Source organism: Notolepis coatsorum (assembly GCF_963971535.1).
Source record: "Notolepis coatsorum genome assembly, chromosome: 17".
NCBI lineage: Eukaryota > Metazoa > Chordata > Actinopteri > Aulopiformes > Paralepididae > Notolepis > Notolepis coatsorum.
In genome coordinates this window covers 11,060,988-11,082,597 of record NC_140181.1, presented here as the reverse complement: position 1 = coordinate 11,082,597, position 21,610 = coordinate 11,060,988, and the positions used below count along the sequence as shown (strand labels likewise).

Below are 21,610 nucleotides of genomic sequence, written 5' to 3'. Positions count from 1 at the left end.
ACAATTCAGTGCTGCTGGCACACATACAGAGGCTGCCTCTCTCTCTGTTTGGTTCAGCTGCTCTGGACGACAGTGGTGGCCAGGCCAGCCCATAATTCAGTGCTGCTGGCACATCATACAGAAGAAGAAACACTATTTGATGACCTCTTGTGTGTTTTGCATGTTTTCCCCCGGTGTGCGCAGCCAAGGACTTCATCCGCAACATGATGCAGAAGAACCCCACCATGCGCTACACCACCGAGCAGGCGCTCAGACACCCCTGGTGAGTCAGTCCAGCTACACCACCGAGCAGGCGCTCAGACACCCTGGTGAGTCAGTCCTACACCACCGAGCAGGCGCTCAGACACCCCTGGTGAGTCAGTCCAGCTACACCACCGAGCAGGCGCTCAGACACCCCTGGTGAGTCCGTCCTACACCACCGAGCAGGCGCTCAGACACCCCTGGTGAGTCAGTCCTACACCACCGAGCAGGCGCTCAGACACCCCTGGTGAGTCAGTCCAGCTACACCACCGAGCAGGCGCTCAGACACCCCTGGTGAGTCAGTCAGCTACACCACCGAGCAGGCGCTCAGACACCCTGGTGAGTCAGTCCTACACCACCGAGCAGGCGCTCAGACACCCCTGGTGAGTCAGTCCTACACCACCGAGCAGGCGCTCAGACACCCCTGGTGAGTCAGTCCAGCTACACCACCGAGCAGGCGCTCAGACACCCCTGGTGAGTCAGTCCAGCTACACCACCGAGCAGGAGCTCAGACACCCCTGGTGAGTCAGTCCTACACCACCGAGCAGGCGCTCAGACACCCCTGGTGAGTCAGTCCTACACCACCGAGCAGGCAGCTCAGACACCCCTGGTGAGTCAGTCCTACACCACCGAGCAGGCGCTCAGACACCCCTGGTGAGTCAGTCCTACACCACCGAGCAGGCGCTCAGACACCCCTGGTGAGTCAGTCCAGCTACACCACCGAGCAGGCGCTCAGACACCCCTGCATGGTGAGTCAGTCCAGCTACACCACCGAGCAGGCGCTCAGACACCCCTGGTGAGTCAGTCCAGCTACACCACCGAGCAGGCGCTCAGACACCCCTGCATGGTGAGTCAGTCCAGCTACACCACCGAGCAGGCGCTCAGACACCCCTGCATGGTGGGTCAGTCCAGCCGGCGTGAGTCATCAATCAACCTGCTCTCATCTCCGCTTCATTACCTCTATTGTTAACCCTTTCACTGCCACACTACATAAGGTTAACCCTTTCACTGCGACAATACACAGAAGGTTAACCCTTCCACTGCCACACGACAGAAGGTTAACCCTTTACTATCACACTACCGACGGTAGTAAAGGGTTAACCTTCTGTCGTGTGGCAGTGAAAGGGTTAAATGTTGTCCTGATTACCATTCTTCGGGGGGTTGGAAACATCGTCGGTGACTAATCAGAGCTCTCTTTGTTTTGTGTTGGTTCCATTCTAGCAGAATCTGGGTCAGCCAGATTTTTAGCAATAGTTATTAAGATAAGGTAAGATATTCCTTTATTGATTTGGGAAATTCAGGCGTCGTAGCAGCATGGGGGATGGGGGGGGGGGGGGGGTACAGGTATGGGCAGGGTAATAGTAGAAAGACATAAATATAGGCAATAAAATGTCATTTAAATATAAAAATATGAGAAGAATAAACAGTGTAAACAAAGGTGCAGATGAGGGTCTGTGTGCCCTATCTGTTATATTATTCGTTACAATATATAGGCAATACATCATTTTAATCTGAATCTATACTATACTATTGAGTAAAGGCCCTCCCATAGTCGAGCGGACCGTACGCGGAGGTCCGCGCGGACTCAAAGTGTGAAGCTCCAATTTTCTAATGCGCGGACGTCTGCTCCGCTCACTTGGTGTCACACAAAACACTGCTCTGCATTTTGGTTGACATCGACCTGCATTTAATGTGACACCGATCTGCATTTTACTCTGAACACTCGCTCCGTGCCAAGTGAGAGTAGGGCAGGATCATGATTAAATGGGTAGGATTGGTCCGGTAAAACGTTGGCAGGTAGATGACGCTAAATTTAGTTTTACTATCCCTAATCGTCATCCATTCCAATTCATATACATTTGGACCATGTCTTTTTTCATCATCTGAACAAACTTGAGAAGTTTGAATGGCTTTTCTAAATGAAGTGTGTAAAACTGCCAGTTTTATTTCAAAATATTGGAAACGGAGATAACATAGTCTCTTTATTTTGACATCGGATGACGACGACATGACAGAAATCTAAACAACGTGGGAAAAATTTTGTAAACTGGCGCGAGACATGTAGGAAATTGGTACGCGGAGGTCCACTCGACTATGAAAGCTCAAAGAGTCCCCGCGGACCTCCGCAGAGTCCACTCGAGCGTACGGTCCGCTCGACTATGGGAGGGCCTTAACCCTTTCACTGCCACACGACAGAAGGTTAACCCTTTACTATCATCGTCGGTAGTGTAATAGTAAAGGGTTAACCTTCTGTCATGTGGCAGTGAAAGGGTTAACCGGCTGTTGTGTGGCAGTGAAAGGGTTAATCTTTTGTGTATTGTCGCAGTGAAAGGGTTAACCGTTCGGTAGTGTGGCAGTGAAAGGGTTAAGAGTAAAAGTAAAGTAAGCTAGAAGAAAAACTAAAAGAACTAGAAGAATTGATTGAAGAAAGATCAACTAATATTATATTTAAAAAATAAAGCACAATGGATGGAAAACGGAGAAAAATTTACGTAGACATTTCTTTTTGAAGCTTCAGCATCAAAATACCCATAAGAAGAATATACAAAAACATATAACCCCTGAGGGGATAGTGTTGGACACTCGTGACAAAGTCCTTGAAGAAAGGACAAAATATTTTGAACTAATATATTCCTTTCAGTCACCACCAGTTAATCTTGAAGAAAAACAGTTTTAAAACTTTTTTCCAAAAGACTATATAAATTGTCTTCTTCTAGACAACGTAACTCCTGTGAAGGCCTAATTACAGAGGAGGAGCTGCTAACAGTAATTAATTCTTTCAAAACTGGGAAAACACCAGGCCTAGACGGTATACCCATTGAAGTGTACCAAATATTTTATGATGTGATAAAAAGAACCAATACTTGCATGTTTTAATTATGCTTATGAAAAAAAAATTGTCAGATACACAACAAGAAGGTCTTCTTTCCTTACTGTTGAAACAAGAATTGGGTGGTCACTATAAAGACCCCAGTTTCTTAAAGAACTGGAGACTCCTGTTACGATACAAAGATATTAGCTAAATGTATTGCGTTTAGAATTTAAAATGTTATATCCAATATCATACACAACAATCAACAGGGTTCATTCAGGGACGCTTTATTGGGGATAACATAAGACAGATACTAGAAATGATAGAATATTATGACTGCAAAGAAACCAGGGATGATATTTGTTGCAGACTTTGAAAAAGCATTTGATAGGGTAAGACTGGATTTTGTTTATAAATGTCTGGATTTTTTTTTATTACTTTGGGCCCTTGTTAATGAAATGGGTAAAGGTTATGTACAATAATACTAAATGCCGAATCATAAATAATAAATAATTGTCCTGTTTTTTTAAGTTATCAAGGGGTGTGAAACAGGGGTGTCCCCTATCACCATATTTATTCATAATTGCTGTAGAAATGTTAGCAATTAAGGTAAGATTAAATGGTGAAATAGAAGGATTGGATATCCATGGACTCTAGGAGCAAAAGTATCTATGTATGCGGATGACGCATGCTTCCCCATCTCTCCATGTCTAGACTCCTTAAAAAACCTTACACAATATTTGGATCTTTTTGCCAATTTGTCTGGTTTGAATCCAAATTATGACAAGTGCACTATATTGCGGATTGGGTCCTTAAAAAACACTGCTTTTACACTGCCCTGTAGGCTGCCAATAAAATGAACTAATGGGGACGTGGATTCTCTGGGAATCCATATTCCAACCAATCTGACAGAACTCTCAGCAATACATTTCCAAAGGAGACTATCAAACCTAGATAAGATAGGCCTACTACAGCCATGGCGAGGCAACTACTTAACCATATATGGTAAAAATATTTTAATCAATTATCTGCTAACATCACAGTTTGTATATTTATTTATGTCCTTACCTAGTCCTGGCGAATATTTTTTAAACTATGATCAGAAAAGATTTGACTTATGACTTATTTGGCATATGAACAAATTACCAAAGTGTTTGGAAAGGTTGTTTCAATACAGAGCTACAATCAACTGCTCGCATCCCTGCCAGGGAAATGGGGAAAAAAAGCATCAAGGTATTTAATAAACTAATGGTTTGCAGACCCTATATTGCAGACCCTATATTACTATATTAATAAATGGTCCAAAAAGATGAAAATAAATAAAGAGATCTACCGTTTTTATCTAAAGACCAAGGGTATATTTCATCGGCCGTATAAGATACAGCAAAAATGGGAAGAACTTGTTGAAGTACCACTTCCTTGGCATTTGATATACAATAATATACAGTATATGAAATAACTATAGACACCTATATGCGAGCCTTCCAGCTGAAAATACTGTACAGAATTTTGGCAACAAGGAGGATGTTATGGATCTGAGGCATGGAACGGACAGATGAGTGTAGATGTTGTGTGGAAGAGACAGAAGATGTGCCACCTTTTTTGGTACTGTCCTTATGTAGTCTGTTTTTGGAATGGTGTGCAAAACTGGTTATCAAATTGCAATATCAGTTGTTATATTGATATACAGACTGTATTGTTGGGTTATTTAAAGGAATACAACCTTACTTTTGTAAATATGATTATTCTTCTGCGAAAAGGGTACATTTTTAGAGCACAATTTATTCATGAATTGCAGTTGGAGATATTCAAAAGGCAGGTATGGCAGCACAGCATAACAGAGGGGCGGTTGGTGCAGGGTAATGGCAGTCTAGAGGTGTTTAGGGATAGATGGAGTACACACTTAGGGAGGCTGAAGAGTGGGAATACATATACACTAGGGCTGTCCCCGACTAAGGATTTGGATGGTCGACTAGGATTGGCCAAAATTTGCCGTTAGTTGACTATTGGTCGACTTAAAAAAAAATATATATATAATATTTTAATTTTCTTTTTGTATCATTCCATTTGGGCTGTGGGGGGTGCTTAATGTCTGAAGGAGTCGACTGAAGGCTTCTTGTCCTCTGAAAAAGCATGCAATTGGTCCACTGATGGATACATCTTGATATTTGTCTAGTCTTCTAGTGTGTTCATTAGATGGGTGAAATCCTCTTTCAGTGCCTCTGTGCCTGTTTTCGTAGGCAGTTAGCCTCTGGTATGCGTGCCATTAGCGTTAGCCACGCTTCTAGGCCTCTTTTCTTTTGGAAAGAATGATAAAAAAAAAAAAAAAGTATACTTTTTTTTTTTTAATATATTCGACTAAGTCGACTACTAGTGGCCAGTCGACTACGGCCCCTTTCGACCGATTCGTCGACTAATCGATTAATAGGGGTCAGCCCTAATATACACGATACTTCTCAGTGGAGGGTTAGGGGACGCTGCCATGGGGTTGCGGGGGCTTGATGTGCCTTCCGGGTTTTTTTTTGCTGCGTTGTGGCTTGTTCTGCCGTCGATGTCCGTGCACCGGGAATACGTGCGCGGCTGTCTGCTGCTCATGTGGGCCGGTGGTTGGTGTTTGGGAGGTCTGCTGTTGGGTACAGTTCTATCAATCCTCAATTTTCTTGATTTTCTTTTATTCACACACACTTTAGTGGTCAGACATATAGTCGTTCTCGAAGTTCTGCTGCCGTTAGTTCTCCATATACCCACAGTCGTTGGCCCGCTGGCACATTTTGTAACGGGCCAATAAGGAACATTACTATTACACCAACAGATTCCTACTGTTACACAAACGGAAGCGACATTTATGATGTACGTCACTCGAGAAAGGACTCTGAATGTACTGGGTGATAAATCCTCCTTAACGCGAATGTTCTGTTCCCTTAAGGATCATCGGTAAGACGGCGCGGAGCCAGGACATCTATCATTCGGTCAGCGTTCAGATGCAGAAGAACTTTGCCAAGTCCAAATGGAAGGTAAGTCCTCATCTGACAGACGCACATGGACGTTTCCTTGGCTCGGAGACGTAGTGATCTCATGTAGTAGGGCCTCTGGTCTATGACAGATTATTAATCAGGTTCTTACCTGAATCCTTCTTGATTAAGGACCATTAAATAGACAGTGTTGCGTAATCAAGGCCATCGGATGGCTGTGATGAAGGGCTTTTACTGTCAAGGATGACAACTCAAGATCAAAACAAATGTAATGGTCGTCGTCACCAGGACTCCCGAACATAACAGTCTATGCACAATAATTACAGTCCATCAGATTTGATTTGACAGCAGCATAAATTAAAAGACGAACAAAAAAAAAACTCCAGAGCTCATCAAATCTCTATATCTACACATATATATATATATCCCAGACTCCCTCCCCACATCCTGTACTGTATACTTTCAGTTAAATACAGGGGCGACAGTGGCTCGGTAGGTAGAGCAGTCGTCTGGTTATCCTTGAGCGAGACACTTAACATCTCACTGCTCCCGATGAGCAGGTTGGCACCTTGCAAATGTGAGGAACAAATTTGTGTGCAAATAAAGGAATTAAAATGGCGGAAATGAAAGGAAAAGACGTTCCAATAATGCTCGGCCGTCTCTATGGTTTCCTCCGCCCGTCTCCCTCCTCCCCCCCCCCCCGTGACTCGCTCTTATCATTCTGCCCTCAGATTTATTACTGGTGACAGATATGATATCCACCACTGTGTCCTTTATAAAAAGGTTGGATGGCCTTCTCTGGTTATCATTGGTATTTGTTTGTTTTTAAAGCCCTTATTGGTAAACGTCCCCCTTACATCACAACACTGTTGGAGTGGAATCTTGGAACTTATTCTACGTGTTCAAATGATGACTGGTTGGTTCCAGTTTGCTCTGAACTAGGAAAAACTGTCCTCCAACTGACTCTGAAGCGGAAGGTTCTTCCTGCTGCATTTACAAAGTATGATCTCCGACCCACTGTGTGTCGACTTGTAACTATCTTAGCTGACCTTTTATTGTTTATTCTTATTTATTGTGCTATTCATACAGTTATTATGTATGAATTTGCTGATAAACCGTGTCTTGTTTTGTAAGCTCGTCCTCGCTGTAAATGAGGGTAACCTCGGTGTCTCACGAGTTGAAATAATGGTTTGAAATCTTTTTAAATGTATTTAATTTCAACCTTTATTTAAAATCGTAAGCTTTTGAGGTGTCCCTCGTTTACGGAAACAACGATTGTACAAATGTAAACGGTACATAATAAAAAGCTATATTCACAGAAAATGAAACACAAAAGAGTAATAATTAAATAATAATAATTATGTTTTTAAAATAATACAAAAAAATATCTGCTAAAACAGTGACAGGTCACACACAATGGTCTGAAATCATACATTTAAACATACCAAGAGAAGGGAGAACCTCCAACTTCAGGGCGACAGTGGCTCGGGAGGTAGAGCAGTCGTCTGGTAACCCGGAGGTTCCCCAGGTTCAATTTCCGCTCCTCCCGGGTAGCGTGTCGAAGTGTCCTTGAGCAAGACACTTAACCCCTAACTGCTCCCTATGAGCAGGTTGGCACCTTGCATGGTCGCCTACGCCGTCGGTGTGTGAATGTGAGAGTGAACGGGTAAAATGGTGGAATGAACTTCCTGCCACAGTTAGAACATCCGAAAACCGTCCAATCTTTCGCCGACGACTAAAAACACACTTCAATCATTATCTGAAATAAAGATTTTTTTTTTTTCAAATAAAACACTAACCTTCTTACCGTCTTTTACTATCATGCACTCTTCCTAATATACTAATATGTCTCTACTACTGTGCACTCAACACTGCAGTCTGCAGCACTCAAGTTTCAACACTGTTTGATGGACATTGTTACTCAGCTGAAAGAGTTGTGCCCTTCCTGCTGACCTGTCGTACAGAACTTGTAAATGGTAAATGGCTGCATTTATATAACAGCTTTTATTCAAATCGCTTTACAATTTGTTCCTCACATTTGACCCGTTCACTCCCACATTCACACACCGAGGGGGCGGAGGCGACCATGCAAGGTGCCAACCTGCTCATCGGGAGCAATTAGGGGGTCTTGCTCAAGGACACATCGACACACGCTGCCCCGGGAACCTCCGGATTCCCAGACGGCTGCTCTACCTCCTGAGCCACCGTCGCCCCCCAAACTGTAGGGCTGTACCGAATGTCATTTTTTTTACATTCGAAGCTTCGATTGAAGTATTCGAACGAAGCTTCGAATGTCTATAAAAAAAAAGTACAAAAAAAAATAAATATATATATATATATATTTTTTTTTAACTGAATCCTCAATTTGAATAAAGTGATTAATCATGTCTTTAATCAATAATGTCTTTTTCTCTTATTAAATCAACTTTCTTTATATATAACTCACTTTATAGTTTCGTCAACATAAATAATCCAATAAGGGCACGGTTGGTATGAAAGTGATGGTGACGTCTTATAGTATAATATTATAATATTAGTGTAGCCTAATCTTTAACTGCAACTGTGAAGAAAACCCCCATTGGTTTAAACAGATTGAATAGACACAAAAAAAAAAAGATAAAAAAAAAAGATATATATATATATATAGGCTATAATATATATTTTTTTTTATAAAAAATTCAAAATTCGAATGTCGATTTAGAATTCGAATGTCAACATTATGATCGAAGCTTCGAAGCATTCAGTACAGCCCTACCAAAATTGTAAAGCGACCTGGATAAAAGCGGTTATATATAAATGCACCATTCACCAGACGAGACACGTGTGTGTGTGTGTGTGTGTGTGTGTGTGTGTGTGTGTGTGTGTGTGTGTGTGTGTTTCACAGCGAGCCTTCAACGCCGCGGTCGTCATCCACCACATGAGGAAGCTGCAGCTGGCCCACTCCTCCGAGCTCGCGGTCCGGCGGCAGAGCGACGCCGTCCCCCCGGCGGACACCCAGCAGGTCGTGGACGACGCGTCCTCCTCCTCTCCCGCCGCCGGAGAGCAGAAGCAGCAGCGGCTGGACCCCGGCGGCTCGCAGGCGGAGACGGAGGAGGAGGAGGAGGTCAATGGGAACAACGGCGTGCCGGGGGGGGGGACGACGAACCGTGTGTCCCCGTCGTCTTCCCAGAGCCCGGAGGACGCCGGCGCCAAGAGCCAGCACCACCACCACCACCCGTCGCTGAAGACCGTCCACAGCCAGCCCGAGCAGCAGCACCACCCGGCCACCATCACCCTGGAGCAGGGCAAGCATGCCTACCACTCGGAGCCCGCCAACCTGAACGGGTACGTCGTCGTGACTCGTGCCTCGCGGGGGGGGGGGGGGGGGGGGGGTCCATCGGGTCTGTCTGGAGTGTGTGGAGCGGCTGGGTATCAATCAATCAATCAATCAATCAATCAATCAATCAAGTTTATTTGTATAGCACATTTACAAACAGTTGTGACTGAAGTACCGACGTGCTTCACAGATAAGAGCATAGAGCAAGAAATACATATACGATACTAGGGATGCTCGATATTGGCTTTTTTTTACCGATACCGATATTGTCCAACTCTTAGTTTCCGATACCGATATCAACCGATATACCGATATATGCAGGGTTCCCCCCCCCCCCCCCCAAAAAAACGGAATAATTTCAGGTAATTAACCTACCGTAATTCCTCTAATAGTGACCGGTATTCAATTACAAACCGGGTCTCTATTAACACTTTGAGTGCCACGCCGGGTTTTCCTTTTTACCCCCTGAATGCCACCATCGGCGCCAATGTTAACCTTAATATCGCCTAATCTATGTTTTAAATTATGGCTATGTGTCTAATCTGCCCATCGCATTATCAAAGACTATTTTCCAGTCAGTGCTGTCAAGGCAGATTGGTTTTTTATCGCGTCATTTCCGTTTCAGATCATTTAGAAAAGCACCGTTTTGAGATAAAAAACAGCCCATTCTGGACCATTCTATGAAAATCGTCTTTTACTAGAATATTCCACAACGTTGATATTCGTCTGCCTTTTTATGAATCATTTTCAAATAAACGCTCTACGCGGCTGGGTAGTGTAGAGGTCTAAGCACTAAGAGCGGCTGTGTAGCGTAGAGGTCTAAGCACTGGAGCGGCTGTGTAGCGTAGAGGTCTAAGCACTGGAGCGGCTGTGTAGCGTAGAGGTCTAAGCACTAAGAGCGGCTGGGTAGCGTAGAGGTCTAAGCACTAAGAGCGGCTGGGTTGCGTAGAGGTCTAAGCACTAAGAGCGGCTGGGTAGCGTAGAGGTCTAAGCACTAAGAGCGGCTGGGTTGCGTAGAGGTCTAAGCACTAAGAGTGGCTGGGTAGCGTAGAGGTCTAAGCACTAAGAGCGGCTGGGTAGCGTAGAGGTCTAAGCACTGGGGCGGCTGGGTAGCGTAGAGGTCTAAGCACTAAGAGCGGCTGGGTAGCGTAGAGGTCTAAGCACTAAGAGCGGCTGGGTTGCGTAGAGGTCTAAGCACTAAGAGCGGCTGGGTTGCGTAGAGGTCTAAGCACTAGAGGCTGGGTTGCGTAGAGGTCTAAGCACTAAGAGCGGCTGGGTTGCGTAGAGGTCTAAGCACTAAGAGCGGCTGGGTAGCGTAGAGGTCTAAGCACTGGGGCGGCTGGGTAGCGTAGAGGTCTAAGCACTAAGAGCGGCTGGATAGTGTAGAGGTCTAAGCACTAAGAGCGGCTAGGTAGTGTAGAGGTCTAAGCACTGGGGCGGCTGGGTAGTGTAGAGGTCTAAGCACTGGAGTGGCTGTGTAGCGTAGAGGTCTAAGCACTGGAGCGGCTGGGTAGTGTAGAGGTCTAAGCACTAAGAGCGGCTGGGTAGCGTAGAGGTCTAAGCACTGGAGCGGCTGGGTAGTGTAGATGTCTAAGTACTGGAGAGGCTGGGTAGTGTAGAGGTCTAAGCACTGGAGCGGCTGGGTAGCGTAGAGGTCTAAGCACTGGAGCGGCTGGGTAGCGTAGAGGTCTAAGCACTGGAGCGGCTGGGTTGCGTAGAGGTCTAAGCACTGGTGATGTGTCTGTGCACACTCTGATCCCTGATATTTTTTTTTATCCACTTTTTCTCCTTATTTTTCTATTTTTCTCCCATCCCAATTTCGTGATTCCAATTCTCCCCTCCCCTGTCTTGAACGTTGCCAGACTATGCCTCCCACTGGTCGGCTGTAGTAAGGATAGAAGCCTTGCATCACGTGTCCCCCCCGCGTGAATATTTTCGGCAACCAACTTGTGTTTAGCGTTTCTCTGATTGGCCACTACGCCCATGTGACCGCGGTAGCGCGAGAGAGCTGCAGCGCGGAAATAGGCTGTCTATTGCCATTCTCTAAGACAAACTCTAACCTTAACCAGCTCCTTAACAGCGCCTAAACTTAATCCTTCTAACCTTAACCAACTCCGAAACAATGCTTAAAGTTAACATGCCTAAACTTAACCGGCGAAAGAATGCACGTTTAAAAAAAAAAATAAATTGAAGGGAATCGAACTTGTCACCAAGTTCCACAGGATCCACAGCAAGGCAGCGCTGCCAGTTGAGCTAGTTGTCGATGGTAAAAAAGGGGGGATTACTGCTACATAATGCTGCCGCCGCTCTGCCGCTACGCTCCGCGGCAGAGCGGAGCTGCCGCGTCGCCGCAGGGGCGTGGCTAGACGCAAGTTGGGCGTGGCTAGACACAAGTTGGTTGCCTTTAATATTTAGGCGTCCCCTCCGGTACACGAGGAGGCAGCCTGTCGCATCTTTTCACCGCAGAAGCTCGAACTCTCAGTTGGCGAGGAGTAACGCGTGGGAGGCTCACGCTGCCCCCGATACTTCCTGTTTCCGCCACACCGGCGTCGCCCAACCGACCCGTAGGAGTCGCTGTCCACAACGTCCTGCGTTAGTGGCGAGCGCCTTGCCCACTGCGCCACTCAGCCGCCTTCTGATCCCTGATCTGACCTCTTTATTAATCTGCTTTATTTCCAGGTTTGGCAAAAGCCACAGCAGGAAGGTGCTGCAGACTGGAGTGTGTTCGGTGATGTGAGGTCTCACGGGGCCGAGACGGAGAGGACATACGTTTCGCTTGGTGGGTAATACGTTCGGCTGCTACAGTACAAGGTCGAGTTAAATATCACCGGGCTGGCAAAGGTCAAAGGTCACGGTGCTGTCAGTAGGCTAACTTTTCACGAAGACGAAAAAAGGTTTTCCCTATTTAATCTATAAAGGTGCTGTTTTGTTGTTAGAATAAGTGGTCTACGTGTTAAAATAATAGCTCCACATTACAACAGCCATCACTGAGATACAAATACAATATAAAATGCACAGTGAAAATAGAAGCACGGATGTACGGCTCAACCTGATTTAAAGGCCAGTGAGAAGAGGCGAGTCTTTCACAAAGACTAAAAGATCTACACAATGAAAAGATGTTTGGCATCCATAGTGCTAATCACATGTAGTATGTACAGTGTAGGGCTGACCCCTATTAATTGATTAGTCGACTAATCAGTCGAAAGGAGCCGTAGCCGACTGGCCAACCTCTTAGTCGAATATAATAAAAAAAAAATATATTTTTTTTATTTATTTTTTTGTATAATTTTTTTCAAAAGAAAAGAGGCCTAGAAGCGCGGCTAACGCTAATGGCACGCATACCAGAGGCTAACTGCCTACGAAAACAGGCACAGAGGCACTGAAAGAGGATTTCACCCATCTAATGAACACACTAGACTAGACAAATATCAAGATGTATCCATCAGTGGACCAATTGCATGCTTTTGCAGAGGACAAGAAGCCTTCAGTCGACTCCTTCAGACATTAGGCACCCCCACAGCCCAATAGTCGACTAGCGGCAACTTTTGGCCAATCCTAGTCGACCATCCAAATCCTTAGTCGGGGACAGCCCTAGTACAGTGTAGTATTATTATGTACAGTGATACGGGTATAAAGCTTATGTCATACTCAGGGTTGGGATCCCTTTCCACCCTGTTCATAAGAGCAAATGTGCCACAGTGTGAATATGGTCCATATAGCTTGTAAAAGTTTAAAATAATATTTATTTCAGTATTACCTGTAACAAAGCCATAATGTTGATGTTATTAAAGGTACTGTAAGTGGTATTTCTTTGTTAAAATATGTGTCTTTGTTAACACTTTCAGTGCCACCAGGGAGTGCACGACTTAGTGCTTGAATGCCACCATCGGCGCCAATGTTAACGTTAATATCGCCTAATCTATGTTTTAAATTATGGCTATGTGTCTAATCTGCCCGTCGCTTATCAAAGAATCATTTTCCAGTCAGTGCTGTCAAGGCAGATTGGTTTTTTATCGCTTCATTTCCGTTTGAGAGTATTTTGAAAAGCACCCGTTTTGAGGTAAAAAACAGCCCATTCTGTGATAATCGCCTTTTACTGGAATATTCCAGAACGTTGATATTTGTCGGCCTATTTATGAATCGTTTTCAAATAAACGCTAGATGATCAATACTATACGTGCACGCACGCACATTCGAGGCGCGCGCTGATAATAGCCGTTTTCATTTCCTCATGGATTTTACAGTGAAACCGCTGGAGCACATATCAGAAAAAAGCTTATATCTTCATCAAAACGAGTCTGATTATCCTAACACTGATAACATAGATTCCTTACCTGACATCAGATGGTATCCAACTGGTATATTCCAATTCCTGATCACCATTCGAAAAAATCGATAAGTGTATAGATCTAACGTGTATACAGTAGAACTCATGATCCGCGGCGCTCAGAGGATCCAGAATGAACTCTGGTAACCCCGGCTGCATCAGTGGACTGGAAAATGTGGACTGGAATATTTTTTTTCCCCCATCCATTTTCATTGAGTCCATTCCAAAATCCCTGATGTCATCTGGGAGATGATAGGGGGGCGCTTTTTTCACATCTGATCGCCGGCCCTTGGGTAGGCTAGGGTAGGCTTGCGTGATGCAATATGATTTCAGATCGCTAAAAAAAATAAAATAAAAAGATTCCGAGAAATCTCGTGAATGGCTTTCAACGTAACTATCGTAAACACGAGATTAGCCGTGAGTGGCACTCAAAGTGTTAAAGACTCACCTCTTCTCACTGGCTTACTGTTGTATTTGTATTTTATACAAATTAGTTAGTTTGCAGTATTTCTGTTTGTGTAAATTGTGCACCATGTGTTGTATTACTATTAGTATTGTATTTACAGTACTTTTGTACTTTGTATCGTGCAGCACTTTGGTCGACCTCAGTTTTTTTTTTTCATGTGCTACATGAATAAATCTGACCTTGCAGCTTGACGTAGTTTTTGCCAGACGGTGACAGTGTTTTACTTAGCTCACCGTCAGCGTCTCTGAATAATAATAATAATAATAATAATAATAATAATAATAATAATAATAATAATAATAATAATAATAATAATAATAATAATAATAATAATAATAATAATAATAATTAATAATTATTTTATTTGTATAGCACCTTTCATACAAGAATTGCAGCTCAAAGTGCTTCACAGCAGTAAAAAAAGACAAAATTGGCATAAAATAAGCACAGATTTTTCCTGCAGTCGTCCAAGGCGCTGTCCTGGGGTCTCTTGACGCGTGTGTCTCTGTCCTCTGCAGGTCAGTCGCAGCCTGTCGATTCACCACGCAGCTGCTTGCCGTTGCCGGCGAGATCCCGGCACTGAGATTGGCGAGAGTTCTGGTTCCCGGGACGGCCCAGGTGGCCCGTGGGTTCCAGAATCCTGAGTGAATGTTTTTAATAAAGAGTGCCTATAATTCTTCCCCCCTGAGCACAGGCGTGCCACAAAGAAGCACGCAACACCACAAACCACACTCCCCACAGTCACGCGCTCGACACTGAAACAGAGGCGAAGTACAATATTTCAAATGGTAAGAATGTTTCTTACATCAGCTCCACAAGGTACTCAGGTCTGTTTCAGCGTAGAAGAGGATGTTATTATCTGGCTTCACGTCCACATTCCCCCCCCGAGCGGTGAAACAGTCGCTAAGGTCTGTCTGTATTTTAAAGATTGTATTATAAACTCTGTGTGATTATAAGACGAGATCAGGGCCCGTGCGCATTTGCATCCGGACTATGTAACCGTTTATTATAAATGTCGTCAAAGAAGCTTACGTTTTAAAGTGCGACATGGAATGCTATGATTTAATTTTTTTTTGCTGTTCAGCGTTGGTGAAACAACATGTTATTGTAGTTCCGTGTCTTTTCAGTGCAATAGCTTCATGGCACGACTGCATGTTTGTCCTGTTGACCGTATTCACACAGCAGGCCGCTTTGCTCTTTTGTCATGCTCAGGTTGGGATTCAAATTTTTTTAAGGAATCCCAACCTGATCATGACATAAGAGCAATGTTTTTCAAGGAATAAGTTATTCCTTTATTGATCCCCTTGGGGAAATATTTTGGGGGATCTCAACCTGAGCATGACATGAGAGCATCAAATAGTTTCAAAGAATCCCAACCTGAGCATGACAATCTCTCTCTCAATGAATCCCAACCCGAGCATGATATAAGAGCAAACGTTTTCAAGGAATCCCAACCTGATGATCATGATATAAGCGCATTTTTCTTCTTCAAGGAATCCCAGCCTGATCATGACATAAGAGCAAAATTGTTCAAGGTATCCCAACCTGAGCATGACATAAGAACAAAATGGCCACTGTGTGAATATGGTCTATTGAGAATGCCTTGTCGTATGTGAGTTAATTAAAACCCTCTCAGTGTTTCCTTTGTCTCATTCTACTTTTGTAACATATTCCCTACTTTTTCTTAACTGAGTTTTTAGTTTGTAAACTGTACTGTATGCACTTAACAAACGTCAAGTTCCGTGTAGCCGTCTCCGAATTATTGCCAACAGAAAGCTCTCTCTCGCCTGTTTCCAGTCCGTGTGAGAATCTACCTGTACATACCATAATATATCTGTGTATCTGCTTAAGAGATGCTGTGGTTTCAGTAGTTCTGTGTTGAGATTGTTCCTCCGTGTAGGTGGTGAATTCTGTACGCGCCAGGGGTGTACCGGTACACAAAAACCACGGTACGGTACGTACCTCGGTTTTGAAGTCAAGGTTCGGTACGGGTTTTCGGTACAGTGGGGGAAGGTTTGGCTTTCCATGTTCCACTCAGGGGTGATGTAGTGTAGTGTGCAGTATCTAATTGTACTTGTAGGGCTGTCGACGAATATTCTATATTGAAATTAATAATCGACTTGTAAAGAAAATAAAAAATAATAATAATTATGGGCGGTCGTTAGTGGTTAACATACCGTTGTATTCGTCCGGTACACACTATAGCCGTTCGGTTCGGTACGGATACGTGTACCTTTACACCCCTAGTAGTACGCGCTGATCTTTCGTTCTGTTCTCTGTCTCAAGCTCAGTGGAGCTTTGTGTGTGTTTTACAGACCTTCATCTTAGTCTATGTGTCGTGATGGGGGGACTCTCTCTGTGGTCATCAATAAAGCTTGTGTACAGTACGCACCTGTCTATTTGTGTTCGGCTTGTCTTTCTCTCCCAGGAGAAACATCCCCCTGGTCATATCTGGCTCAATGTGGTAGAGTGGTAGTCTACATTGGGGTTCCCAAACTTTTCAGGCCGGGACCCAGAAAATAAGGCGTCAGAGAGCCCAATGCACATCGTCAGGCTTTTATTATTATTTATTTTTGCCAGGCGACCGATTTTTTAAGCCAAATATCACTTCAATCCTATTAAGTTAGTTCAAGTTAGTTATTCATTTATATGTGCTATTTATGAGAGGGCTAACTTGTTGCAAAATAATAATGATAATAATAATAGCCTCATTAAAATACTATTGTTGCTTCGGTTGTTTTCAGCGTTTCATAATCTGTTATTTAGTTTGAAATGTTCATTGAAATAAGTAGATTTTTCGTTTTTGTTTATTTATTAAGTTAATATAAAACCATATAGTCACATTTTAGAATACAATATAATAGAATTTTAGAATACAACTAGAAACACTGTCCTGGCCTGCTTCTAAGTTCAGTGGCCTGACAAAAAAATAATAAATTGATTTCTTTTATTTTTTATTTTAAATCATCTCGCGGCCCTCCCGTGGCTTCTCAATCTCGCGGCCCACCTTTGGTTCGCGACCCCGACTTTGGGAACCACTGGTCTACAACACGAGATTAGAGTAGATTAGATTAAAATGTATTGTCATCATGCAGTACAAGTACAGTACAATGAAAGGAAGTTTGGTATCTAACCAGAGTCCAAATGTAACAGTAAAGTGCAACAGTAATATACAATGTACAGGTGATTAAACTGGGTATAGAATATATAAATTAGTACTACTGAGTAAATAGTGCTAATCAGATGTATGTACAGAGTTGTAGTACTTTTTATACCTGTGTACAGTGATACAGGTATAAAGACACTATGGTAGTAACAAGTCGTACTGGCCAGCAGCGTAACTAGTAAGGTAAGGGATATGTACAGATATAGTATCTACAGGTATGTACATTTTTTATATGCAGGTATGTACAGTCAGATGTGGATAAGTATATATATGGTAAGAATAAATAAATACATATAAATATATATATATGGTATATACAGCATTGTTGTACATGCTATCATATAGGGTTATATGGGTTATATGCAGGTGTATAGAAAGGATACGCAGGTATATCCACACAGATATGGATATATATATGCAGTAAATATAAATATATATAAGGTATATATATATATATATAAGGTGTGTGTATATATATGTAGGGCAGTACTGCGAGGCCCTTTGGATAAAAGCATGTTACAGTATGTATTTGGTTTTATTTGATTATGTAACCTAACTGGCATCAGCTTGATTCCTCTCAAGTCCTTAGTGGGACCAGTGACACACGTCTCTGAGCTCAGCTAATCACCGCCGGGATCCGATTAGCCAATGAAAGTACTTAGACCAATAGGATCAAGATATATCTAGCTGCCTTAAAGCACATCCTTATTACGCCGGGTTTAAATCGGGTGAACCTTCATAATGGATCTTATATTGAAGAGCCAGTGGGCCCCATCTCTACTGACATCACTAATGGTAAACATGTATATATATATATATATATATATATATATATATATATATATATATATATATATATATATATATATATATATGAGGCACTTACTGTAGTACCTGCAAGGTATATCAAGAAGCAAGCCTGCAGTAAGCGAGATCACTTTGAAAGATGTTGAACCAGCCCATATCTTAAAGGGGAACTATCTTATAAATGGCCTTTTTGAGTGTTTAGCATTGTTTCCTAGCTATGTGAACTTATATTAATATGATCTATGTCTCAAAATTCTCATATTGGCGCATTCTTCCAATTCTCCTCTCACAATATTCACCCTCACTGAACTGAGTCATTTGAAAATGTGCGCGATTTGTGATGTCAGAGAGACTCAGCTGCATGATAATGGAGACGTGCAGAATGAGCTGCACACAGTGGTTTAGGAGCCCAGGCTCAAAACGGCTCGAGATCTTGAGGTAGAAAAATGCTGTTTTTGAGGACTTGATTAGAAATACAAAACAATGAATAAAAAAATATATATATATTACAGAGGTGTTCCATAGACTCACAGGAATTGTGTAAAAGTGCCCAAATAGTGAAAGAAATAGTAAAATAGTTCCCCTTTAATGTTTTGGATTTTAATCCATACAACTAAATTGAATATTAAGCTGAGCAATGCTCAGAGGTTGGTAGCGCCTCTTGCACATGGGGGACCCTGATGGAAACAAGACAAACGTCTTTCTCAGGTCTGCATCCCCTTAACAATTGTATGTATTGAGCCGTACTGTATTGTACCCATTTTGCAATCTGTTAAATAAAGTTTTCATTCATTCATTCATTCACCTCTTACACTCACTCACGGTTGGCCACTCTGCCCCTAGTGGCTGCTCACGGGAACAACACTCTGCTTAAGACTGCTTCACATCATCGACGACACACAGACGGTGTCCTTGTTTGTCTCACGTCAGTGACGTCACACACACACACACACACACACACACACACACACACACACACACACACACACACACACACACACACACGTCACACGCCCTGCGCTCCTTTAAAAGTAGCAGCGCCTCTGATCTGAGTGCACCTTTGCCCCTTGCTCTCAAAGGGGCCTTCATAGCCCCGGGGGCGTCTCCGGCTCTGTTATACACCCCCCTGCTCCAAATACCCCCAAACCACGACCGCACAGCGCTGACCCGGCCCGGGGGACGCACCCACGCACCACATAGGGAGAGACAGACAGGCGGCCCTTTCAGGCCAACGTGTGGCACGGAACCCAGCAGATGTGGGGCAAAGGTCCCCTGAACATTCTCACACTTTCCCCCAGTGGCCACACACACGCACCCATAACCCATATCGCCCACAGCGGCGCAGAGAGAGGAACCCCTCGCCGCCCCCCTCTGCTTCTTCGCACATAACGACTTCCTTCATTACGTGATGATCACACAGTGGGGTGACTCGCCGGCCGTCGGTTGCAGGATAGTCTGCACTGCGGACAGGAGGAGCCTGACTGGGGGAAAGGTGGATCCCAAGGCCAGAGATACCAAATGAGAGGATGAACGGAAGGAAGTACATGACAGCGGAATGAGAGGAACGTCTCACTGTCTGGATTATAGTGCTTGTTTGTTGACTGGTATTCGTTTCTGGACAGCCTGTACAAAACACAAAACACTGAGCGGTAAATTTGTCACACGTTTTTTTTTTTTTTTTAAGTAATGGATATTACGTCAACAAGAGCTTGTACAGACGTGCGTCCGATGGATCGAGGCCTATGTTCATAAAACTAGCCCTTGACCCTTTCACTACCACACGACAAAGGGTTAACGCTTTCACTACCACACGACAAAGGGTTAACGCTTTCACTACCACACGACAAAGGGTTAACGCTTTCACTACCACACGACAAAGTGTTAACCCTTTCACTACCACACGACAGAAGACACAAGTTGAATTTCTATGTTGATTCATTGAAATGAAGTCATACTAGTGGCTACTAGCAGCGTAACTAGTAAGAGTAGGTAAGGGATATGTACAGATATAGTATCTACGGGTATGTAACAAGGATTATATGCAGGTATGTACAGACAGATGTGGATATATATATATATATATATACCGGTATATAGTAAGAATAAATATATATATGGTATATACAGCATTATTGTACATGCTATCATACAGAGTTATATGGGTTATATGCAGATGTATAAGTAGGTATATAGAAGGATTATATGCAGATATATTCATATATATATATATATATATATATATATATATATGCGGTAAAACATAATATATAAAGGGCTGTCAGTTTATCGCATTAATTAGATTAATTAATTACACAGCAAAATATCGCAGTATGAAAATTAACTAAACATTTATTACAAAAAAATAAAAATAAATTATTTGACTTTTTTATTTTATTTTTATCTCATTCATTCCATAAGAACGTAGAATACACATTTACAGATTTTTTTTTTTAATAAGGATCCATTTGCATGTTCTTGGTATCTGATTATAGGGACATCTATGGACCTCAGGGAATGTATTCCCAGTGTCAGAAATACTGTGTCTGTTACTAGGCTCGAGTCAATTGTAATGAACCAAATGAGAATATCAATAAAAAATTGTTTATCTTTGACTGTGAATAACACCATGCTCAAATTGACCAGACCTGAAAAATCTAAGCAAATGAATAAATGGAAGATGATTAAACAGAAGGTTTTGTAGATACAGTACTGAATTCTGCCATCCGGACACAGAATATAGAATATCAGGCCTAAAATGGTTATGCGATTAAAATGCGATTAATTAGATTAATTAATTACACATTTGTAATCGCCTGACAGCACTGTGTATGATATATACAGCAATATTGTACATGCTATTGTAACGGAGGTACCGCAGTATATCCACAGTCACGGGTACAAGTAGTGACGTGGCTGTGGATGGTAAGCGGTACTGCAAGTAAACTCACTCCACAGAGGCATCCAGACCCGGAAGCAAGCAGTGAATTCACTTCTTGCTTAGTGGTCTGTGATGCCGCCCGTGACGCGGGCGTCCGGGGTTCAACTCCCACTCAGGGCGATCCCTTAACAGGGGTCGAATCGACTAAAACACAACGCAGACAAGATCACACCGGCTACACTATCATACAGAGTTATATTGGTATAGACTATAATATGAGGTAGGTAGGTAGTTGTGATTAGTATGATTACTATATATGATTACAGTGTAGAGCTGTTGTAGACAGTGAAAGTAGTAGGTACTGTAGGTACTGTGGTGTAAGTATGGAAACAGAGCCTAGGGTTTGTATCCTGACTCTGACTGAGAACAGGCTCAGAAGCGCCAGTGAGTCCAGATCAGAGACGGTCTCCCCAGATCAGAGACGGTCTCTCCAGATCAGAGATGGTCTCCCCAGATCAGAGACGGTCTCTCCAGATCAGAGATGGTCTCTCCAGATCAGAGATGGTCTGTCCAGATCAGAGATGGTCTCCCCAGATCAGAGATGGTCTGTCCAGATCAGAGATGGT

The 21,610-nt window shown here is 43.2% G+C and overlaps 1 protein-coding gene across 3 annotated transcripts in view; it reads left to right on the top strand.

Annotated features, from left to right (window-relative positions):
• Positions 1 to 16,462, top strand: part of LOC311244518 (calcium/calmodulin-dependent protein kinase type 1D-like) — a 48,103-nt gene extending 31,641 nt beyond the window's left edge. For all 3 annotated transcript variants that reach the window (XM_084334065.1, XM_084334067.1, XM_084334066.1), the window contains 5 exons: positions 184 to 262; positions 5,979 to 6,066; positions 8,909 to 9,348; positions 12,020 to 12,119; positions 14,652 to 16,462. In XM_084334065.1, the coding sequence (XP_084190191.1) occupies positions 184 to 262; positions 5,979 to 6,066; positions 8,909 to 9,348; positions 12,020 to 12,077 (665 nt within the window). In that variant the 3' untranslated portion in view covers positions 12,078 to 12,119; positions 14,652 to 16,462. The remainder of the gene's footprint in view (positions 1 to 183; positions 263 to 5,978; positions 6,067 to 8,908; positions 9,349 to 12,019; positions 12,120 to 14,651) is intronic.
• The last annotated feature ends 5,148 nt before the right edge of the window (positions 16,463 to 21,610 follow it).